Consider the following 21,749-nt stretch of genomic DNA (forward strand, 5'->3'; position numbering starts at 1 on the left):
TAACAGGAATGGCAGAAGGTGACCGAGGGGATCCATTGCCCTGCCCCACAGCCAGAGGATCACAACCGGGACCTTGACCCCGGATTCGAAGAGGATCCGGATATATTTGTGGAGCTTGAGGATGGAGTATTCTACCAGGCGAGCTATGATGGCATGGAAGTGGCCATCATCGCCAATTATCCCGACCTCCTTCCTGCCTCGCATGTAAGTAATCGAGAGACACCTTCTTCGAAAGATCTTCCTCATTACGCCTCACCCACCGCACTATTTCATGCTCTAAAGGGGAGGTGCCCGACGCCTCAACGTGCACCAGAGGCATCTCCTAAGAGAGCGGTGCCCGTGCCGAGCAATTCTTTGAAGAGGAAGGCGAGCGACAACACGACAGAGCCTTCATCAAAGAGTATGGTTATTTTAATCATGCCCCCTAGCAGTCACATCAAACTGTGACATTATCCGCTATGTCTTATCAGCAAAAGCATTCGCCGGACTATGTCCAAGGATCCTGCCGGCCATGCCTCCACAAGTCAAGTTCCAGACCCTGCCTTAAAGGCGAGGGATGATGCAAGAGCGACACCGGATTGTCCTTCCGCAGAGGATTCGGATGATGTATCCGTCACCAACTCTGAAGTGGAAAGCGCTACGAATCACCGGTGCTGGCGGGCTACTCTTCGCGACCCCCGCTTTACAAAAGAGGCATTCAACGCCTTCAGCTCGGCTGACGCATACATCCGAGCTGCTTGAGACAGGCTTACCAGAGCCACAGACCAGCATTTGAAAGATATGCGGGTGAGTACACATTTGTACAAATCTGATATTTATATACCAGTAGCCCCCGAGACTTGAAGCAGTTGATACAACTAATTTAAGGATCATTTTATAACCAGGTGCTCACGGAGAAGAACAACCTGTTGTCTCAAGAGCTGGAAAAGTGTCGAACCTAGCTAACAGCTGCTACCGCCCAACTGGAGAAATCCATGAAGGCATCGCCTGGTAATGTTCCCCTCCATCGAGAAAATATAATCATATACCCGCAATATTAATGTTGTTGTATTTCCCATGACAGGATCGTCAGATCAACTCAAGGAAGCACTGAAAGTCGCGCAAGCGGGCGAACAAGAGGCCAAAAGGCAACTAGCAGCGGGCGATCGTGTGCTAACATGGGTCAGGGATGATAAAAATAAGCTACATGATTCCAACACCCTGCTGGGCGAAAAGGTGTAAAAAACCGTTTTAACACCCAGTCGCTCACTAGGCGACGGTTCCAATTGTCGTCGCGAAAAGGTGTTAAAAACCGTTTGTACAACACCGAGGCGTACCAGTGTGGTACTTGCTTAACAAAAAACATTTTTGGCACTTGAAAATGCTTTATTTACTTTTGTAACAAAATTTTGAAATCTCGCTTTGCCAATCTTGTTTGGCATGGTAAGTCCCATGTTTATGCCAAATATAGTCACCTAATATGGAAGTATGACATGGATATGGCCACGAACTTGGTCATTTGGCTTGAAAGCTATGAACCTTCATAGTAGTCCATTTTGTGAACACTTTTTTAAAATAATCATTAAATTCCTAGTTTATCATTTTTCCTGGAAACTAGTACACATAAAAGGACACCATGAAAAAGGATTGCATTTTTTGACTTTTTTTCATTTTCTTTCACTTTTTGCAAAATGGGGTCAACATTGTCAACATGGCTATTCATAGAAACGAATTGAATCTTTCACCTTTTTGTGAATACTGCATATAATCCTAGCTAAGTACATTAAAATGATTTGTTCCTCACTTTTTGTAACCAAACTATAACACACTTCTAGTTCAATTTTGAATTACTTTTGGTAAATGTCCAGAAATTCATTTAATCAATATAGCAAAAAAGTTCAAAAACTCAAAATCTTTTGGCAGTAGGCTTCCAATATGGCCCATTTCATGTGAAAATTACAAAGGTTCAATTTTCAATCTTATTTGTGGTACTTGCTTCACACAAAAAATATTTTTAGCACTTAAAAATGATTCATTTACTTTTATAATTTTTTTTTGGAATATCCCTTTGGCAATCTTGTTGGGCATGGTAAGCCCCATGTTTGTGCCAAATATCATCACCTTATATGAAAATATGACATGGATATGGCCATGAACTTTGTCATATGGCTCGAAAGCCATGAACCTTCAAAGATAGTAGTCCATTTTGTGAACACTTCTTAAACTAATCATTGTATTCCTAGTTTATCATTTTTCCTGGAAATTAGTATAGCTAAAATTACTCCATGCAAACGGATTGCATTTTTTGACTATTTTTTCATGTTCTTTCACTTTTTACAAAATGAGGTCAAGATAGTCAACATGGCTATTCATAGAAAAGGGTTTAATCCTTCAATGTATTTTCTGAATACTGCATATAATCCTACCTAAGTATCTTAAAATGATTCTCCCACTTTTTGTAACCAAATTATAACACACTTGTAGTTCAATTTTGAATTACTTTTGGTACTAGTAAGTATGCACGTGCAATGCACGTCTCAATTGTCATCAAATAATTATTAAAATAATTTTTCATCTGTACATGTATTATTACTGATAATAGTGTTTTTTACAGATATAAACACAACTAAATGATGGACAAATAAAGAGTGCAAATAAGTTCAAGATTGATAAATTTGTGTAACATATGATGCTAGTTCCTAGTAATTAGTTATAAGCTATTTTTGTAGCCATATCATCTTGATTCTGCCCTCTGAGGTCCCATCATAAAAATTGACACACCACACATGGCTGCAACAGTTTCAGCGTGATGAGAGTGAAATACGTTGCCTCTCATGTCTCTCACATGACCTTGTTTTGTCATGTCACAAAAAGAAGAACAATATTATGTTATCAGTAAGATTGGAAAGAGTCAAGCCATGTAAGCAAATGGACAAGCTGATTTCTTCATCATGAAATTTTATGTTTTGAATTAGTTACTAAATATGTAATTTTTAATCCAGCAGCCAAATGCTTACACCCATGAGTTGTATACATTTTCGCTCCACTCATGGTTCAGTGCCATGATGTCATAAAAGACATCTTAGAAAAAGTCAAAAACATGTATGTAGTAATGCAGCATGTGGCAAGATGGATTCATGCCTAATTAACAAAGACCCAAAGCAATTATCGAAAAACATGAAGGGTGGATTAACCATTGTTAAATCCCAAATATGTGAGAATATCTGTAAATTGTAGGTGAAAAAGGTACAACTATCAAAATAAAACAAAGCTTGAATCTTAGTTCAAAAAGTAACTTACCCTCTAGTCTAATCGAATAACAACACATAAGTAAACAACTTGTTGTTTTCTAAAGAGGATGAATTTCATTGGCAACATGTCTGAAAACTATCATAAGAAAATTAGTCTGAACTCATAAAATTTGTTACTCAACAAATCATCTGCAGCCCCTGAAACTTTGCTATGCATTTTTTGGAAGAGAAGAGCACTATTTCATATCCGCAGTATTGTGCGATAGTTTGTTTCTTGAGCCTAAACAAAAGCAAAACTTCTTCTAGACACTTGCCTGATGTAAGAGGGGAAGAAACTTTCATAATTTCAGAATGGAGGACAATTCACACTTGCCTTTTATACAAACAAAGGGATTGTCTATGTAGGCGGAGTGGTGGAGACCTCTTTGAAGAAAAATTCACCTCTATTTCTTTACACAAAATGAAACTGACCATGCACCTTAAATATGTGCAAGGTAGTTGTGTATTTCATCCATTTTTCAAGGAGAAGGCATCAAGGAAGGAACCTACCTAGACATGATGATAACACAACCTAGTCAATCAGAACACAATTCTTTTTTTTCAACAAGGCCACACTCACTCAAAATTTCTCTGGTCACTGTCTAATACGGATATGTGTATTAAAGAAAGAGAAACAACCTGGTCTCTTCCCCACCACCCCCACACATCTCCTTGCCGTTCCCCACTCTCACATGGTAGCCCCTACTCTTCCTCCCCTTCATGTCGAATCCGGCCGCAGAAGTGGCCATCGGAGGCGGACCCGGAGGCGTGGGACTCGCACACCCCTACTCGTCCCTGCTCCTTCATAGAATCCGGCCGCCGAAGTGACCAAGGCGGTGCTCGAGCTCGGCATGCTCGCCGGGCACGTGATAACCCACAAGTATAGGGGATCGCAACAGTTTTCGAGGGTAGAGTATTCAACCCAAATTTATTGATTCGACACAAGGGGAGCCAAAGAAATTTTGCAAGTATTAGGAGTTGAGTTGTCAATTCAACCACACTTGGAGATTAATTATCTGCAACAAAGTGATTAGTAGCAATGAAATATGATGGTTTTGATAGTAGTAGCAATAGCAATAGTAATAGTAACAGTGATAGCAATGATTTTGTAGCAACTGTAACGGTAACAATAGCAGTAGTAACTTAGCAAGAACAACATAAGAGAAATTCGTAGGCATTGGATCAGTGGATTCATTGGATGATATTCATCATATAACAATCATAACCTAGGGCGATACAAAACTAGCTCCAGTTCATAAATATAATGTAGGCATGTATTTCGTAAATAGTCATACGTGCTTACGGAAAGAACTTGCATTACATCTTTTGTCCTACCCTCCCGTAGCAGCAGTGTCCGTATGGAAACTAAGGGATATTAAGGCCTCCTTTTAATAGAGAACCGGAACAAAGCATTAACACATAGTGAATATATGAAGTCTTGAAACTACGGTCATCACTGGAAAGTATGTCGGATACTTTCACTCCGGGGTTTAGGATCATAACATGTAATAGGTGAATATAACTTAGAAGATTAGATATAGAACATAGATATAATGGTGATAACATAAAAGGTTCAGATCTAAAATCATGGCACCCAAGCCCAAAGTGACAAGCATTAAGCATGGCAAAGTCATATCAACATCAATCTCAGAACATAGTGGATGAAGGAGATATACCCTAGAGGCAATAATAAATTATTATTTATTTCCTTGAATCATGATAAATGTTTATTATTCATGCTAGAATTGTATTAACCGGAAACATAATACATGTGTGAATATATAGACAAACAGAGTGTCACTAGTATGCCTCTACTTGACTAGCTCGTTAATCAAAGATGGTTATGTTTCCTAGCCATAGACATAAGTTGTCATTTGATTAACGAGATCACCTCATTAGGAGAATGACGTGATTGACTTGACCCATTCCGTTAGCTTAGCACTCGATCGTTTAGTATGTTGCTATTGCTTTCTTCATGACTTATACATGTTCCTATGACTATGAGATTATGCAACTCCCGTTTACCGGAGGAACACTTTGTGTGCTACCAAACGTCACAACGTAAATGGGTGATTATAAAGGTGCTCTACAGGTGTCTCCAAAGGTACTTGTTGGGTTGGCGTATTTCGAGGTTAGGATTTGTCACTCCAATTGTCGGAGAGGTATCTCTGGGCCCACTCGGTAATGCACATCACTATAAGCCTTGCAAGCATTGTGACTAATGAGTTAGTTGCGGGATGATGTGTTACGGAACAAGTAAAGAGACTTGCCGGTAACGAGATTGAACTAGGTATCGAGATACCGACGATCAAATCTCGGGCAAGTAACATACCGGTGACAAAGGGAACAACGTATGTTGTTATGCGGTCTGACCGATAAAGATCTTCGTAGAATATGTGGGAGCCAATATGGGCATCCAGGTCCCGCTATTGGTTATTGACCGGAGACGTCTCTCGGTCATGTCTACATAGTTCTCGAACCCGTAGGGTCCGCACGCTTAACGTTACGATGACAGTTTTATTGAGTTTTGATGTACCGAAGGAGTTCGGAGTCCCGGATGAGATCGGGGATATGACGAGGAGTCTTGAAATGGTCGAGACGTAAAAATCGATATATTGGACGACTATATTCGGACTTCGGAAAGGTTCCGAGTGATTCGGGTATTTTTGGAGTACCGGAGAGTTACGGGAATTCGTATTGGGCCTTAATGGGCCATACGGGAAAGGAGAGAAAGGCCTCAAAAGGTGGCCGCACCCCTCCCCATGGTCTGGTCCGACGTGGACTAGGGAAGGGGGGCACACCCTTCCTTCTTTCTCCTTCCCCCTTCCCTTCTCCTACTCCCACAAGGAAAGGAGGAGTCCTACTCCCGGTGGGAGTAGGACTCCCCCTATGGCGCGCCTCTCCCCTTGGCCGGCTGCCTCCCCCTTGCTCCTTTATATACGGGGGCAGGGGGGCACCCCAGAGCCACAACAATTGATCCTTGAGATCTCTTAGCCATGTGCGGTGCCCCCCTCCACCATATTACACCTCGATAATACCGTTGCGGAGCTTAGGCGAAGCCCTGCGTCGATGGAACATCATCATCGTCACCACGCCGTCGTGCTGACGAAACTCTCCCTCAACACTCGGCTGGATCGGAGTTTGAGGGACGTCATCGAGCTGAACGTGTGTAGAACTCAGAGGTGCCGTACGTTCGGTACTTGATCGGTCGGATCGTGAAGACGTACGACTACATCAACCGCGTTGTGATAACGCTTCCGCTGTCGGTCTACGAGGGTACGTGGACAACACTCTCCCCTCTCGTTGCTATGCATCACCATGATCTTGCGTGTGCGTAGAAATTTTTTTGAAATTACTACGTTCCCCAACAGTGGTATCAGAGCCTGGTTTTATGCGTTGATGCTATGCACGAGTAGAACACAAGTGAGTTGTGGGCGATATAAGTCATACTGCTTACCAGCATGTCATACTTTGGTTCAGCGGTATTGTGAGATGAAGCGGCCCGGACCGACATTACGCGTACGCTTACGCTAGACTGGTTTCACCGTTGTGAGCACTCGTTGCTTAAAGGTGACCGGCGGGTGTCTGTCTCTCTCACTTTAGTTGAACCGAGTGTGGCTACGCCCGGTCCTTGCGAAGGTTAAAACAGCACCAACTTGACAAACTATCGTTATGGTTTTGATGCGTAGGTAAGAACGGTTCTTGCTAAGCCCGTAGCAGCCACGTAAAATATGCAACAACAAAGTAGAGGACGTCTAACTTGTTTTTGCAGGGCATGTTGTGATGTGATATGGTCAAGACATGATGTGATATAATGTGTTGTATGAGATGATCATGTTTTGTAACCGAGTTATCAGCAACTGGCAGGAGCCATATGGTTGTCGCTTTATTGTATGAGATGCAATCGCCATGTAATAGTTTTACTTTATCACTAAGCGGTAGCGACAGTCGTAAAAGCAATAAGTTGGCGAGACGACAACGATGCTATGATGGAGATCAAGGTGTCGCGCCGGTGACGATGGTGATCATGACGGTGCTTCGGAGATGGAGATCACAAGCACGGTGCTTCGGAGATGGAGATCACAAGCACAAGATGATGATGGCCATATCATATCACTTATATTGATTGCATGTGATGTTAATCCTTTATGCATCTTATCTTGCTTTGTTTGACGGTAGCATTATAAGATGATCCTTCACTAAATTATCAAAGTATAAGTGTTCTCCCTGAGTATGCACCGTTGCGAAAGTTCTTCGTGCTGAGACACCACGTGATGATCGGGTGTGATAGGCTATACGTTCAAATACAACGGGTGCAAAACAGTTGCACACGCGGAATACTCAGGTTAAACTTGACGAGCCTAGCATATAACAGATATGGCCTCGGAACGCGGAGACCGAAAGGTCGAGCGTGAATCATATAGTAGATATGATCAACATAGTGATGTTCACCATTGAAACTACTCCATCTCACGTGATGATCGGACCTGGTTTAGTTGATATGGATCACGTGATCACTTAGAGGATTAGAGGGATGTCTATCTAAGTGGGAGTTCTTAAGTAATATGATTAATTGAACTTGAATTTATCATGAGCTTAGTACCTGATAGTATATTTTGCTTGTCTATGTTAATTGTAAATAGATGGCCCGTGCTTTTGTTCCGTTGAATTTTAATGCGTTTCTTGAGAAAGCAAAGTTGAAAGATGATGGTAGCAATTACACGGACCGGGTCCGTAACTTGAGGATTATCCTCATTGCTGCACAGAAGAATTACGTCCTGGAAGCACCGCTGGGTGCCAGGCCTGCTGCAGGAGCAACACCAGATGTTATGAACGGCTGGCAGAGCAAAGCTGATGACTACTCGATAGTTCAGTGTGCCATGCTTTACGGCTTAGAACCGGGTCTTCAACGACGTTTTGAACGTCATGGAGCATATGAGATGTTCCAGGAGTTGAAGTTAATATTTCAAGAAAATGCCCGAATTGAGAGATATGAAGTCTCCAATAAGTTCTTCAGCTGCAAGATGGAAGAGAATAGTTCTGTCAGTGAGCATATACTCAAAATGTCTGGGTATAACAATCACTTAATTCAACTGGGAGTTAATCTTCCGGATGATAGCGTTATTGACAGAATTCTTCAATCAGTGCCACCAAGCTACAAGAGCTTCGTGATGAACTATAATATGCAAGGGATGAGTAAGACAATTCCCGAGCTCTTCGCAATGCTAAAGGTTGCGGAGGTAGAAATCAAAAAGGAGCATCAAGTGTTGATGGTCAATAAGACCACCAGTTTCAAGAAAAAGGGTAAAGGGAAGAAGAAAGGGAACTTCAAGAAGAACAGCAAACAAGTTGCTGCTCAAGAGAAGAAACCCAAGTCTGGACCTAAGCCTGAAACTGAGTGCTTCTACTGCAAGCAAACTGGTCACTGGAAGCGGAACTGCCCAAAGTATTTGGCGGATAAAGAAGGATGGCAAGGTGAACAAAGGTATATGTGATATACATGTTACTGATGTGTACCTTACTAATGCTCGCAGTAGCACCTGGGTATTTGATACTGGTTCTGTTGCTAATATTTGCAACTCGAAACAGGGGCTACGGATTAAGCGAAGATTGGCTAAGGACGAGGTGACGATGCGCGTGGGAAATGGTTCCAAAGTCGATGTGATCGCGGTCGGCACGCTACCTCTACATCTACCTTCGGGATTAGTTTTAGACCTAAATAATTGTTATTTGGTGCCAGTGTTGAGCATGAACATTATATCTGGATCTTGTTTGATGCGAGACGGTTATTCATTTAAATCAGAGAATAATGGTTGTTCTATTTATATGAGTAATATCTTTTATGGTCATGCACCCTTGAAGAGTGGTCTATTTTTGTTGAATCTCGATAGTAGTGACACACATATTCATAATATCGAAACCAAAAGATGCAGAGTTGATAATGATAGTGCAACTTATTTGTGGCACTACCGTTTAGGTCATATCGGTGTAAAGCGCATGAAGAAACTCCATACTGATGGACTTTTGGAACCACTTGATTATGAATCACTTGGTACTTGCGAACCGTGCCTCATGGGTAGGATGACTAAAACACCGTTCTCCGGAACTATGGAGAGAGCAACAGATTTGTTGGAAATCATACATACAGATGTATGTGGTCCGATGAATGTTGAGGCTCGTGGCGGATATCGTTATTTTCTCACCTTCACAGATGATTTAAGCAGATATGGGTATATCTACTTAATGAAACATAAGTCTGAAACATTTGAAAAGTTCAAAGAATTTCAGAGTGAAGTTGAAAATCATCGTAACAAGAAAATAAAGTTTCTACGATCAGATCGTGCAGGAGAATATTTGAGTTACGAGTTTGGTCTACATTTGAAACAATGCAGAATAGTTTCGCAACTCACGCCACCCGGAACACCACAGCGTAATGGTGTGTCCGAACGTCATAATCGCACTTTACTAGATATGGTGCGATCTATGATGTCTCTTACTGATTTACCGCTATCGTTTTGGGGTTATGCTTTAGAGACGGCTGCATTCACGTTAAATAGGGCATCATAAAAATCCGTTAAGACGACGCCTTATGAACTGTGGTTTGGCAAGAAACCAAAGTTGTCGTTTCTTAAAGTTTGGGGCTGCGATGCTTATGTGAAGAAACTTCAACCTGATAAGCTCGAACCCAAATCGGAGAAATGTGTCTTCATAGGATACCCAAAGGAGACTGTTGGGTATACCTTCTATCACAGATCCGAAGGTAAAACTTTTGTTGCTAAGTTCGGAAATTTTCTAGAGAAGGAGTTTCTCTCGAAAGAAGTGAGTGGGAGGAAAGTAGAACTTGATGAGGTAACTATACCTGCTCCCTTATTGGAAAGTAGTTCATCACAGAAACCAGTTTCTGAGACACCTACACCAATTAGTGAGGAAGTTAATGATGATGATCATGAAACTTCAGATCAAGTTATTACTGAACCTCGTAGATCAACCAGAGTAAGATCCGCACCAGAGTGGTACGGTAATCTTGTTCTGGAAGTTATGTTACTAGACCATGACGAACCTACGAACTATGAAGAAGCGATGGTGAGCCCAGATTCCGCAAAATGGTTTGAGGCCATGAAATCTGAGATGGGATCCATGTATGAGAACAAAGTATGGACTTTGGTTGACTTGCCCAATGATCGGCAAGCCATTGAAAATAAATGGATCTTCAAGAAGAAGACTGACGCTGATGGTAATGTTACTGTCTATAAAGCTCGACTTGTTGCGAAAGGTTTTCGACAAGTTCAAGGGATTGACTACGATGAGACCTTCTCACCCGTAGCGATGCTTAAGTCTGTCCGAATCATGTTAGCAATTGCCGCATTTTATGATTATGAAATTTGGCAAATGGATGTCAAAACTGCATTCCTGAATGGATTTCTGGAAGAAGAGTTGTATATGATGCAACCAGAAGGTTTTGTCGATCCAAAGGGAGCTAACAAAGTGTGCAAGCTCCAGCGATCTATTTATGGACTGGTGCAAGCCTCTCGGAGTTGGAATAAACGCTTTGATAGTGTGATCAAAGCATTTGATTTTATACAAACTTTTGGAGAAGCCTGTATTTACAAGAAAGTGAGTGGGAGCTCTGTAGCATTTCTGATATTATATGTGGATGACATATTACTGATTGGAAATGATATAGAATTTCTGGATAGCATAAAGGGATACTTGAATAAGAGTTTTTCAATAAAAGACCTCGGTGAAGCTGCGTATATATTGGGCATCAAGCACATACCTTGACAAAGTTTTGAAGAAGTTCAAAATGGATCAAGCAAAGAAAGGATTCTTGCCTGTGTTGCAGGGTGTGAAGTTGAGTAAGACTCAATGCCCGACCATTGCAGAAGATAGAGAGAAGATGAAATATGTCCCCTATGCTTCAGCCATAGGCTCTATCATGTATGCAATGCTGTGTACCAGACCTGATGTATTCCTTGCTATAAGTCTAGCAGGAAGGTACCAAAGTAATCCAGGAGTGGATCACTGGACAGCGGTCAAGAACATCCTGAAATACCTGAAAAGGACTAAGGATATGCTCGTATATGGAGGTGACAAAGAGCTCATCGTAAATGGTTACGTTGATGCAAGCTTTGACACTGATCCGGACGATTCTAAATCGCAAACCGGATACGTATTTACATTGGACGGTGGAGCTATCAGTTGGTGCAGTTCTAAACAAAGCGTCGTGGCGGGATCTACATGTGAAGCGGAGTACATAGCTGCTTCGGAAGTAGCAAATGAAGGAGTCTGGATGAAGGAGTTCATATCCGATCTAGGTGTCATACCTAGTGCATCGGGTCCTATGAAAATCTTTTGTGACAATACTGGTGCAATTGCCTTGGCAAAGGAATCCAGATTTCACAAGAGAACCAAGCACATCAAAAGACGCTTCAATTCCATCCGTGATTTAGTCCAGGTGGGAGACATAGAAATTTGCAAGATACATACGGATCTGAATGTTGCAGACCCGTTGACTAAGCCTCTTCCACGAGCAAAACATGATCAGCACCAAGGCTCCATGGGTGTAAGAATCATTACTGTGTAATCTAGATTATTGACTCTAGTGCAAGTGGGAGACTGAAGGAAATATGCCCTAGAGGAAATAATAAAGTATTATTTATTTCCTTGTATCATGATAAATGTTTATTATTCATGCTAGAATTGTATTAACCGGAAACATAATACATGTGTGAATATATAGACAAACAGAGTGTCACTAGTATGCCTCTACTTGACTAGCTCGTTAATCAAAGATGGTTATGTTTCCTAGCCATAGACATAAGTTGTCATTTGATTAACGAGATCACCTCATTAGGAGAATGACGTGATTGACTTGACCCATTCCGTTAGCTTAGCACTCGATCGTTTAGTATGTTGCTATTGCTTTCTTCATGACTTATACATGTTCCTATGACTATGAGATTATGCAACTCCCGTTTACCGGAGGAACACTTTGTGTGCTACCAAACGTCACAACGTAAATGGGTGATTATAAAGGTGCTCTACAGGTGTCTCCAAAGGTACTTGTTGGGTTGGCGTATTTCGAGGTTAGGATTTGTCACTCCAATTGTCGGAGAGGTATCTCTGGGCCCACTCGGTAATGCACATCACTATAAGCCTTGCAAGCATTGTGACTAATGAGTTAGTTGCGGGATGATGTGTTACGGAACAAGTAAAGAGACTTGCCGGTAACGAGATTGAACTAGGTATCGAGATACCGACGATCAAATCTCGGGCAAGTAACATACCGGTGACAAAGGGAACAACGTATGTTGTTATGCGGTCTGACCGATAAAGATCTTCGTAGAATATGTGGGAGCCAATATGGGCATCCAGGTCCCGCTATTGGTTATTGACCGGAGACGTCTCTCGGTCATGTCTACATAGTTCTCGAACCCGTAGGGTCCGCACGCTTAACGTTACGATGACAGTTTTATTGAGTTTTGATGTACCGAAGGAGTTCGGAGTCCCGGATGAGATCGGGGATATGACGAGGAGTCTTGAAATGGTCGAGACGTAAAAATCGATATATTGGACGACTATATTCGGACTTCGGAAAGGTTCCGAGTGATTCGGGTATTTTTGGAGTACCGGAGAGTTACGGGAATTCGTATTGGGCCTTAATGGGCCATACGGGAAAGGAGAGAAAGGCCTCAAAAGGTGGCCGCACCCCTCCCCATGGTCTGGTCCGAAGTGGACTAGGGAAGGGGGGCACACCCTTCCTTCTTTCTCCTTCCCCCTTCCCTTCTCCTACTCTCACAAGGAAAGGAGGAGTCCTAACAAAACTAACTCGATTACATGATGAACCTCATCCAACTCCTCACCGACCAGCCAGCCTACAAAGGAATTACTCACTACCGGTGGGGAGCATCATGGAATTGGCAATGAAGGAGGATTGGTGATGATGAAGATCGAAGATCCCCCTCTCCGGAGCCGAAAATGGACTCCAGAACTGGCATCCCGATGAAGAACAGGAGGCGGTGATGGCCCCGTATCACGAAACGAGTTAATTCTTCCTCCCTGATTTTTTCCCGGAAAAATAGGTATTTATGGAGTTGGACTCAAGGTCTACGGGGCCACCAGGTGGGCACAACCCACCTGGGCGCACCTGAGGGGGGCGCGCCCTGGTGGGTTGTGCTCAACCAGGGCCCCCCTCCGGTGGTTCTTGGCTCCAGTATTTTTCTTTTATTGTATAAAAATTCTCCAAAAAGTTTCATTCCAATCGGAGAACTTTTATTTCTACACAAAAACAACACCATGGTAGTTCTGCTGAAAAAAGCATCAGTCTGGGTTAGTTTCATTCAAATCATGCAAATTAGAGTCCAAAACAAGAGGAAAAGCATTAGGAAAAGTAGATACGATGGAGACGTATCAACTCCCCCAAGCTTAAACCTTTGCTTGTCCTCAAGCAATTCAGTTGATAAACTGAAAGTAGAAAAGAAAAACTTTTACGAACTCTTTTGCTCTTGTTTACATAAATAAGCTTAAGTAGCACCCATGCTTTCAGCAAAGATTATAACTAACCATGTCAATGATAACGCTTAAAATTGTATTAACTCATATCAATGACATAATCAACTAGCGAGCAATAATAAAATATCTCAAATGACAAGACCTTCTCAAAACAATCATGATATAATATGATAACAGTGGTATCTCGCTAGCCCTTTCTGAGACCGCAAAACATAAATGCAGAGCACCTCCAAAGTTCAAGTAGCGACTAAACATTGTAATTCATGGTAGAAAAGATCTAGTCATGATGCTTCCAACAGTAACTATACACAATGCATGAGGATGACAATAGTGCTCTCAGAATCTGGCGCTTATTTGAGAAGGTGATGACTCAACATAAGATTAAATAGATAGTTCATTCGCAGATGGAAACAGGGATTTGCAGTGGTGCCAGAGCTCAGTTTCTAAAACAGAGGTAAATGAAAATTTGAGAAATCCACCCTTTCTGTTTACTTCGCAACCATTAGTTATTGATATCCTCCATGCTAAACACATTAGTGGTGGTTCCCAAGCAAAGTTAAAGGTTTGCTCCCCCTCCACCAACAATCACACTCCACGGCTAGCCATATCCTCGGGTACTGTCCATACCAACATCAATCCTGGGGGAGTTTTGTTTAATTATTTGCAATTTGATTTCGGGACTGGGAATCCCTATTACCGCCCCTCTCGTGCAAGGACGAGTGAATAAACACTCATCATGAGAATAACCCGCTTAGCATGGAAGATACCGACTACCTCCTGTCGCACTATGAACAATCCAGGTACAAAAAAACGGATATTTATTTGAATTTTTTAGAGGTGGCACATGCAAATTTATTAAGAGCGGCAGGGTAATACCGCATATAGGTAGATATGGTGGACTCATCTGAATAACTTGGGTTTTAGGATTTTGATGCACAAGTAGTTATTCCGCTTAGTACAGGAGAAGGCTAGCAAATAGGTTGGGAAGCGGCCAGCTAGAGAGCGAAAACGGTCATGAACATGCATTATGTATAATGAACATTGGATACTAGCATGAGTAGGATATGAACACCGTGAACATAAATATCATAGAGGCTATGTGGGTTTTGATTCAACTATATGTATGAACATGTGCCAAGTCAAGCCACTCAAAACATTCAGAGGAGGATACCATATCATCATACTGCATCACAATCATTTTAACGCAGTGCTAACATCCAATATAAATCATTCTCCGCTCCTAGCTACTTAAGCATGGCATGAGAAACTATAATCTCTAATTGTCATTGCAAACATTGTCGGCATTCTGGGAACGGGGGTACCCAGACTTGCCTGCCTGCGGCCCATGGTGTGGCTCCATCAATGGCCTGGTGCAGCCCATCTTCAGCAACAACAAATCCAAGACCCTCGCGAGGCAGGCGACACCAAGACCTCCCTAGGGGTGGCCTCCCCAGGCTGGCTCCCAAAGAGCGGAGATATCTATGCAAGCTGCACCTCGCGAGGTTCATATGACATGAGCCATGACGACCAAGGCCAGACGGGCGCCAGCGGGTGCAGTGTACCAGTTTCCTCTTTGGTGCTAAGGAGGCAAGCGCAGGCGCGGGGTCCCGAGGAATCAAGCAAAGGTTTCCATATCGGTGTAATGAGACCAAGACCGCCAGGATGGCAGGACGGAGGTCACCACGGAGCCCACCGCAGCATCACCACCAGAGGCTTTTTGCAGGTGAAGACTACTTTTGTCAGGATACCTTGTACTAGTTGTCTCCCTTTGAATTTCGCCGTTGTGGGATCCCTTCTCGCCTACATTTGGGAAGAGGACCAGGGCCACTATAAATAGAACCTAGCCACCACCATAGAGGAGGATCTGATCCATTCCACCCTGACCAGCTCACCAGGTCATCAAGCACACGAACACCTCACCTCCTGAGGCTGTTCGACCATGGTACTAGTTCATTCATAGCCCCTCGAGGCCAATCCACCACAAAGCAGGAGTAGGGTTTTACACCGCAAGGTGGCCTGAACCTGGGAAACTGCCGTGTCTCTTGTCCATTTGGTTCGTCGAGCTATGCCGTCGAATCGGTGCATAGGTAGACTGGGGAGGACGAGTTCTTCGCACACACCCCAGAGTTCGAACCTCTCAAGGGTCTGCGGAACCCTGAATCTGACATTTGGCGCGCCAGGTAGGGGTGCGTCGGAGATCCGGCACCCCATCTGCCATGCCCTGTTGTTCAGCTCTCATGGTGAACGTTGCTCCATCGACTGGACCGACACATGCCCTCGGAGGAGCCGAGGCCTTCGGGCCTTCACCCCCGCCCTGCGGCGGGTGTAGTGGTCGCCCAAGTTCAGGACGGACTTGCCGCCCCGATACGACGTTGCGACGGACTCGGCGGGTTTTCTCCAAGCATACCAGGAGGCTGTCTAGGCGGCCGGAGGTGATGACAAGGTCATGGAAAACTGGCTTCCCATGGCCCTTGCGGGCACGCCTGGCTTCTCAACATGCCAGGATCTTCGGTGGCCTCCTGGGAGGAGCTGCGCGGCCTCCTCATCATGCGCTTTGCGGCACCAGCGCCTCACGCCGTTGCAGCCCTCCTCGGTGGTTCGCAGGCGCCGCCCTTGGACCGCCATGTCAAGTAGTTCTTTCGCCAGGTGGGTGCCGCACGCGTGCAATAGGGAGCTCCTCCGGGATGGGCGCCACCCAAGGCCGTCCTCACCTTCGACTCGAGGGACCACCCCGCGACCACCGCGAGCGTAGGCTCGCCCCCGATGCTCTGCATCCCCACCATCTGCAGCATGGCGGTAACCAAGACCCTCATCGAGGGTGGGGCCGGCCTCAACGTGCTCTCCATGGAAGCTTTCGGCCTACTTCACGTGCCACATGGCCGGCTCCGCCCCACCAAGCCGTTCTCCGGGGTTGTCGATAGCTCCACCAGCCCCCTGGGGCAGATCCGCCTCCCCGTCACCTTCGGCACCCGCGACAACTACCGCTCCGAGCTTATCGACTTCGACATCGCCTGCATCGGCCTCCCGTACAACGCCATCCTCGGGTACCCGGCCCTGACCAAGTTCATGGCAGCAACTCACCCTGCCTACAACCTCATGAAGATGCCGGGGAGCAGCGGCATCCTCACTATGGCTGGTGACACTAAGTATGCCTTGTTGGCCCTCAAGCTCGCCTTCAGGACCGCGGCTACCGCGCGGACGAGGGAGGAAGAAGCCCCAGAGGCTCCGGCGGCTGCACCAGCAAAGAAGAAGCAGCTGTTCTCCCAAGACCACGCCGAGACGAAGCAGGTGCCGATTGACGAAGACGGAGCATCAGGCGCCACCTTCACTATATCTACAGGCCTCCCTCTAGATCACGAAGAGGCGTTGGTCAGTTTTTTGCGCGAAAACAAGAACCTGTTCGCATGGGAGCCCAAGGATCTGGTCGGAGTCCTAAGGGGGGTGATTGAGCATCACCTGAGGGTGTGCCCTAACGTACGCCCGGTGAAGCAGAAGGTGCGGCGGCAATCCACGGAGAAGCAGTCATTCATCGTCCAAGAGACCCGCAAGCTACAAGATGCTGGTGTCATTCGGGAAGTGCGGTACCCGGAATGGTTGGCGAACCCAGACATCGTCCCCAAGAAGGGCGGGAAGGAACGCATGTGCGTCGACTTCACCAACCTCAATAAGGCTTGCCCTCAAGACCCCTTCCCGCTTCCGCGCATTGAGCAGATCGTAGACGCCACCGCCGAGTGCGACCTGCTATGCTTTCTGGATGCCTTCTCAGGTTACCACCAGATCAAGATGGTGGTACAGGACGTCGAGAAGACAACCTTCTTGACCCCATGTGGGGTGTACTGCTACACCTGCATGCCATTCGGGCTGCGTAATGCCGGAGCAACTTTCCAGCGGCTGATGCACATCGGTCTAGGCCGGGAGCTTGGGAGGAATGCCGAGGCCTACATCGACGACATAGTGGTAAACTCTCGGGAGGCAAGTGTTGGGGATCGTAGCAGAATTTTAAAATTTCCTACGCATCACCAAGATCCATCTATGGAGTATACTAGCAACAATGGGAAAGGAGTGCATCTACATACCCTTGTAGATCGCGAGCGGAAGCGTTCAAGTGAACGGGGTTGATGGAGTCGTACTCGCCGTGATCCAAATCACCGATGACCGAGTGCCGAACGGACGGCACCTCCGCGTTCAACACACGTATGGAGCAGCAACGTCTCCTCCTTCTTGATCCAGCAAGGGGGAAGGAGAGGTTGATGGAGATCCAGCAGCACGACGGCGTGGTGGTGGAAGTAGCGGGGATCCCGGCAGGGCTTCGCCAAGCGCAAGCGGGAGGGAGAGGTGTTGCAGGGGGACAGGGAGGCGCCAGGGGCTGTGGTGTTCTGCCCTCCCTCCCCCCCACTATTTATAGGGGTCCTAGGGAGGGGGGGGCGCCGGCCACCCTGGATCCCATCTGAGGGGGGGCGGCGGCCAAGGGGGTGGCTTGCCCCCCACCCCTAGGGTTTCCAACCCTAGGCGCAGGGGGAGGCCCAAAGGGGGGCGCCCCATCCCACTAAGGGCTGGTTCCCTTCCCACTTCAGCCCATGGGGCCCTCCGGGATAGGTGGCCCCACCCGGTGGACCCCCGGGACCCTTCCGGTTGTCCCGGTACAATACCGATAACCCCCGAAACTTTCCTGGTGGCCAAAACTGGACTTCCTATATATAATTCTTCACCTCCGGACCATTCCGGAACTCCTCGTGACGTCCGGGATCTCATCCGGTACTCTGAAAAACTTTCGGGTTTCCGCATACTAATATCTCTACAACCCTAGCGTCACCGAACCTTATGTGTGTAGACCCTACGGGTTCGGGAGACATGCAGACATGACCGAGACGCCTCTCCGGTCAATAACCAACAGTGGGATCTGGATACCCATGTTGGCTCCCACATGTTCCACGATGATCTCATTGGATGAACCACGATGTCGAGGATTCAATCAATCCCGTATACAATTCCCTTTGTCAATCGGTACGTTACTTGCCCGAGATTCGATCGTCGGTATCCCAATACCTTGTTCAATCTCGTTACCGGCAAGTCACTTTACTCGTACCGTAATGCATGATCCCATGGCTAACTCCTTAGTCACATTGAGGTCATTATGATGATGCATTACCGAGTGGGCCCAGAGATACCTCTCCGTCATACGGAGTGACAAATCCCAGTCTCGATCCGTGTCAACCCAACAGACACTTTCAGAGATACCCGTAGTGTACCTTTATAGTCACCCAGTTACGTTGTGACGTTTGGTATATCCAAAGCACTCCTACGGCATCCGGGAGTTACACAATCTCATGGTCTAAGGAAAAGATACTTGACATTGGAAAAGCTCTAGCAAACGAACTACACGATCTTTTGTGCTATGCTTAGGATTGGGTCTTGTCCATCACATCATTCTCCTAATGATGTGATCCCGTTATCAATGACATCCAATGTCCATAGTCAGGAAACCATGACTATCTGTTGATCAACGAGCTAGTCAACTAGAGGCTCACTAGGGACATGTTGTGGCCTATGTATTCACACATGTATTACGATTTCCGGATAACACAATTATAGCATGAACAATAGACAATTATCATGAACAAAGAAATATAATAATAACCATTTATTATTGCCTCTAGGGCATATTTTCAACAGCAAGGACCCTCATCGAGTACCTGGAAGAAACATTCGCCAGTCTGCGCAAGGTGGACCTGCGGCTCAACCCGGAGAAATGTGTGTTCGGCGTCCCCTTCGGTAAGCTACTGGGCTTTCTTGTGTCACACAGGGGAATCGAGGCAAACCCAGAGAAGGTCAAGGCGATAGAAGAGATGAGCCGGCCACAAACGCTCAAGGAAATGCAAAAGCTGGCAGGCTATGTGACCTCGCTGGGGCGCTTTATCTCCAAGTTGGGGGAGCGCGCCCTCCCGTTCTTCAAGCTAATGAAAAAGAAGGGTCCGTTCGAGTGGACTCTGGAAGCTGACGCAGCATTCCAAGACCTCAAGAGATACCTCACCAGCCCACCGGTGATTGTGGCAGTGCGTCCTCTTGAGCCCCTGGTGCTTTACCTGGCTGCCACGCCTCATTCAGCCAGTGCAGCGCTGGTAGCTGTCCGGGAAGAGCGCCAAGCCAAGGGCCTACCACACGATGCCGCGCGCTCGGTCGAGACGATGAGCTTCAAGATGGCGCCCCTGAAGCCTCAGCGGCGCCAACAGATGACCAGGTTCCTCAGGACGGCGCTCCTGGGGCTCTGCCTACCCCGACAAATGGCCAATATCCTAGGGCCCCCCAGCCTCAGGTGGTGCAAGACCTCACTGACACTTCCGCCCTCATCGAGCACCCGGTGTATTTCGTCAGCACAGTACTACGCGATGCGCGGGCATGCTACCCCATGCCACAAAAGCTCTTGCTCGCACTCCTTGTCGCCTCCCACAAGCTGCGTCACTTCTTCCAAGGCCACCCCATCAAGGTCGTCTCAGCTTACCCACTAGAGAGGGTGCTCCGGAGCGTCAATGCTACAGGGAGAGTCGCCGAGTGGAACATCAAATTGCTGGCATTCTAGCTAGAGTTCAACAGCACCAGGGTCATCAAGGGTGCTGCACTCGCCGACTTCGTGGCGGAATGGACCGACGTTCCAAGCACTGAGTTAGGCGTGTACCGACCCCTCTTGCCAGGAAGCGAGGTACCAGACGGCTGGGTCATGTACTTCGATGGCGCCTTCGCGCGCTAGGGCGCGGGGGCTGGAGCCGTGCTCATCTCGCCCACTCAGGACAAGCTCTACTACGCCGTGCAGCTCTGCTTCTAGCAGGGCGAGCAGGTCTCCAACAACATCGTGGTGTACGAAGGCTTGATCGCCAGTCTGAAGGTTGCGGCAGCCTTGGGAGTGAAGGGCCTCACCGTCAAGGGCGACTCCCAGCTCCTCGTCAACTTCTCCAACCAAGTATACGAGCCAAAGGATGAACACATGGAAGCATACCTGGCGGAGGTACGCAAAATCGAGAAGCAATTCTTGGGTCTGGAACTGCAGCATGTGCCACGCGGCATGAACAAGGAAGCGGACGACATCGCCAAGAGGGCGTCCCGGCGCCTGCCTCAGAAGCCCGGCGTCTTTGAGGAGCGGCTCTTCAAGCCCTCAGCAGCCCCTCCTGTTGCGGGCCCAACACCGCCCCAGGAGGAGCTCCCCCAGCGCCCCTCTCAGGAGCCCCCGCTTGTGGCCCAACCTTGGGAGCGCGTCTGCTCCTCGCGCTCGAGCCTCAGGAGGGGTGCTGGACCAAAGAATTCAAGGCATACCTGCTTCAGGGAGCCCAGCCAGAGAAGGAGGTAGACGCAGAGCGCGTGGCTCGGCATGCCACTGCCTACTGCATTCAGGATGATGAGCTCTACCAAAAATGACCAAACGATATTTCCTTGCGATGCATCTCCAGGGAGCAGGGGTGTGAGCTGTTAACTGACATACACGGCGGGCACTGTGGGCATCACTCGTCATCGCGCACCCTAGTAGGCAAGGCGTTCCGCAGCGGATTGTACTGGCCCACGGCGCTCAATGACGCTACCGAGCTGGTGAGATCCTGTGAAGACTGCCAGTTCCATGCCAAGCAAATCCACCAACCTACTCAGGGTCTCCAGACCATCCCGCTCTCATGGTCGTTTGTTGTTGGGGCTTGGACATCGTGGGTCCATTCCCTCGAGCGCCCGTGGGCTACCGCTACCTCTACGTCGCCATCAACAAGTTCACCAAGTGGGCGGAGGTGGAATCAGTCCACACCATCCCAGCTAGCTCGGCTGTCATGTTCATCAAGGGCCTCGTGAGCCGGTTCGGGGTCCCCAATCGCATCATCACCGACAATGGCTCGCAGTTCAGTAGTAACCTCTTCAAAACATATAACCGCTTCGATGGCGCACCCTAGGAGCAACAACCAAGCCGAGCGCGCCAACACAGAGGTTCTAAGGGGC

General features: G+C 46.7%; 1 protein-coding gene across 1 annotated transcript; it reads left to right on the forward strand.

Moving 5' to 3' along the window:
- The first annotated feature begins 16,883 nt into the window (after positions 1-16,883).
- On the forward strand, positions 16,884-21,120 carry LOC120963324 (uncharacterized). Its single transcript, XM_040387937.1, has 5 exons — positions 16,884-17,418; positions 17,548-17,738; positions 19,439-19,900; positions 20,359-20,478; positions 20,605-21,120. The coding sequence occupies exons 1-5, from the start codon at positions 16,884-16,886 to the stop codon at positions 21,118-21,120; spliced, it is 1,824 nt and encodes a 607-aa protein (XP_040243871.1).
- Positions 21,121-21,749: the final 629 nt, after the last annotated feature.

The sequence above is a fragment of the Aegilops tauschii genome, chromosome 4 (assembly GCF_002575655.3).
Source record: "Aegilops tauschii subsp. strangulata cultivar AL8/78 chromosome 4, Aet v6.0, whole genome shotgun sequence".
NCBI lineage: Eukaryota > Viridiplantae > Streptophyta > Magnoliopsida > Poales > Poaceae > Aegilops > Aegilops tauschii.

Bases quoted from the DNA above. Each gene is read 5' to 3' on its own strand.
- LOC120963324 (XM_040387937.1), top strand. From the start codon at position 16,884: ATGCCGGGGAGCAGCGGCATCCTCACTATGGCTGGTGACACTAAGTAT. The intron at 17,419-17,547 runs GCATGTGCGTCG...ATGCCTTCTCAG, and splicing joins CAAGAAGGGCGGGAAGGAAC to GTTACCACCAGATCAAGATG. The intron at 17,739-19,438 runs GTAAACTCTCGG...TATTGCCTCTAG, and splicing joins CCTACATCGACGACATAGTG to GGCATATTTTCAACAGCAAG.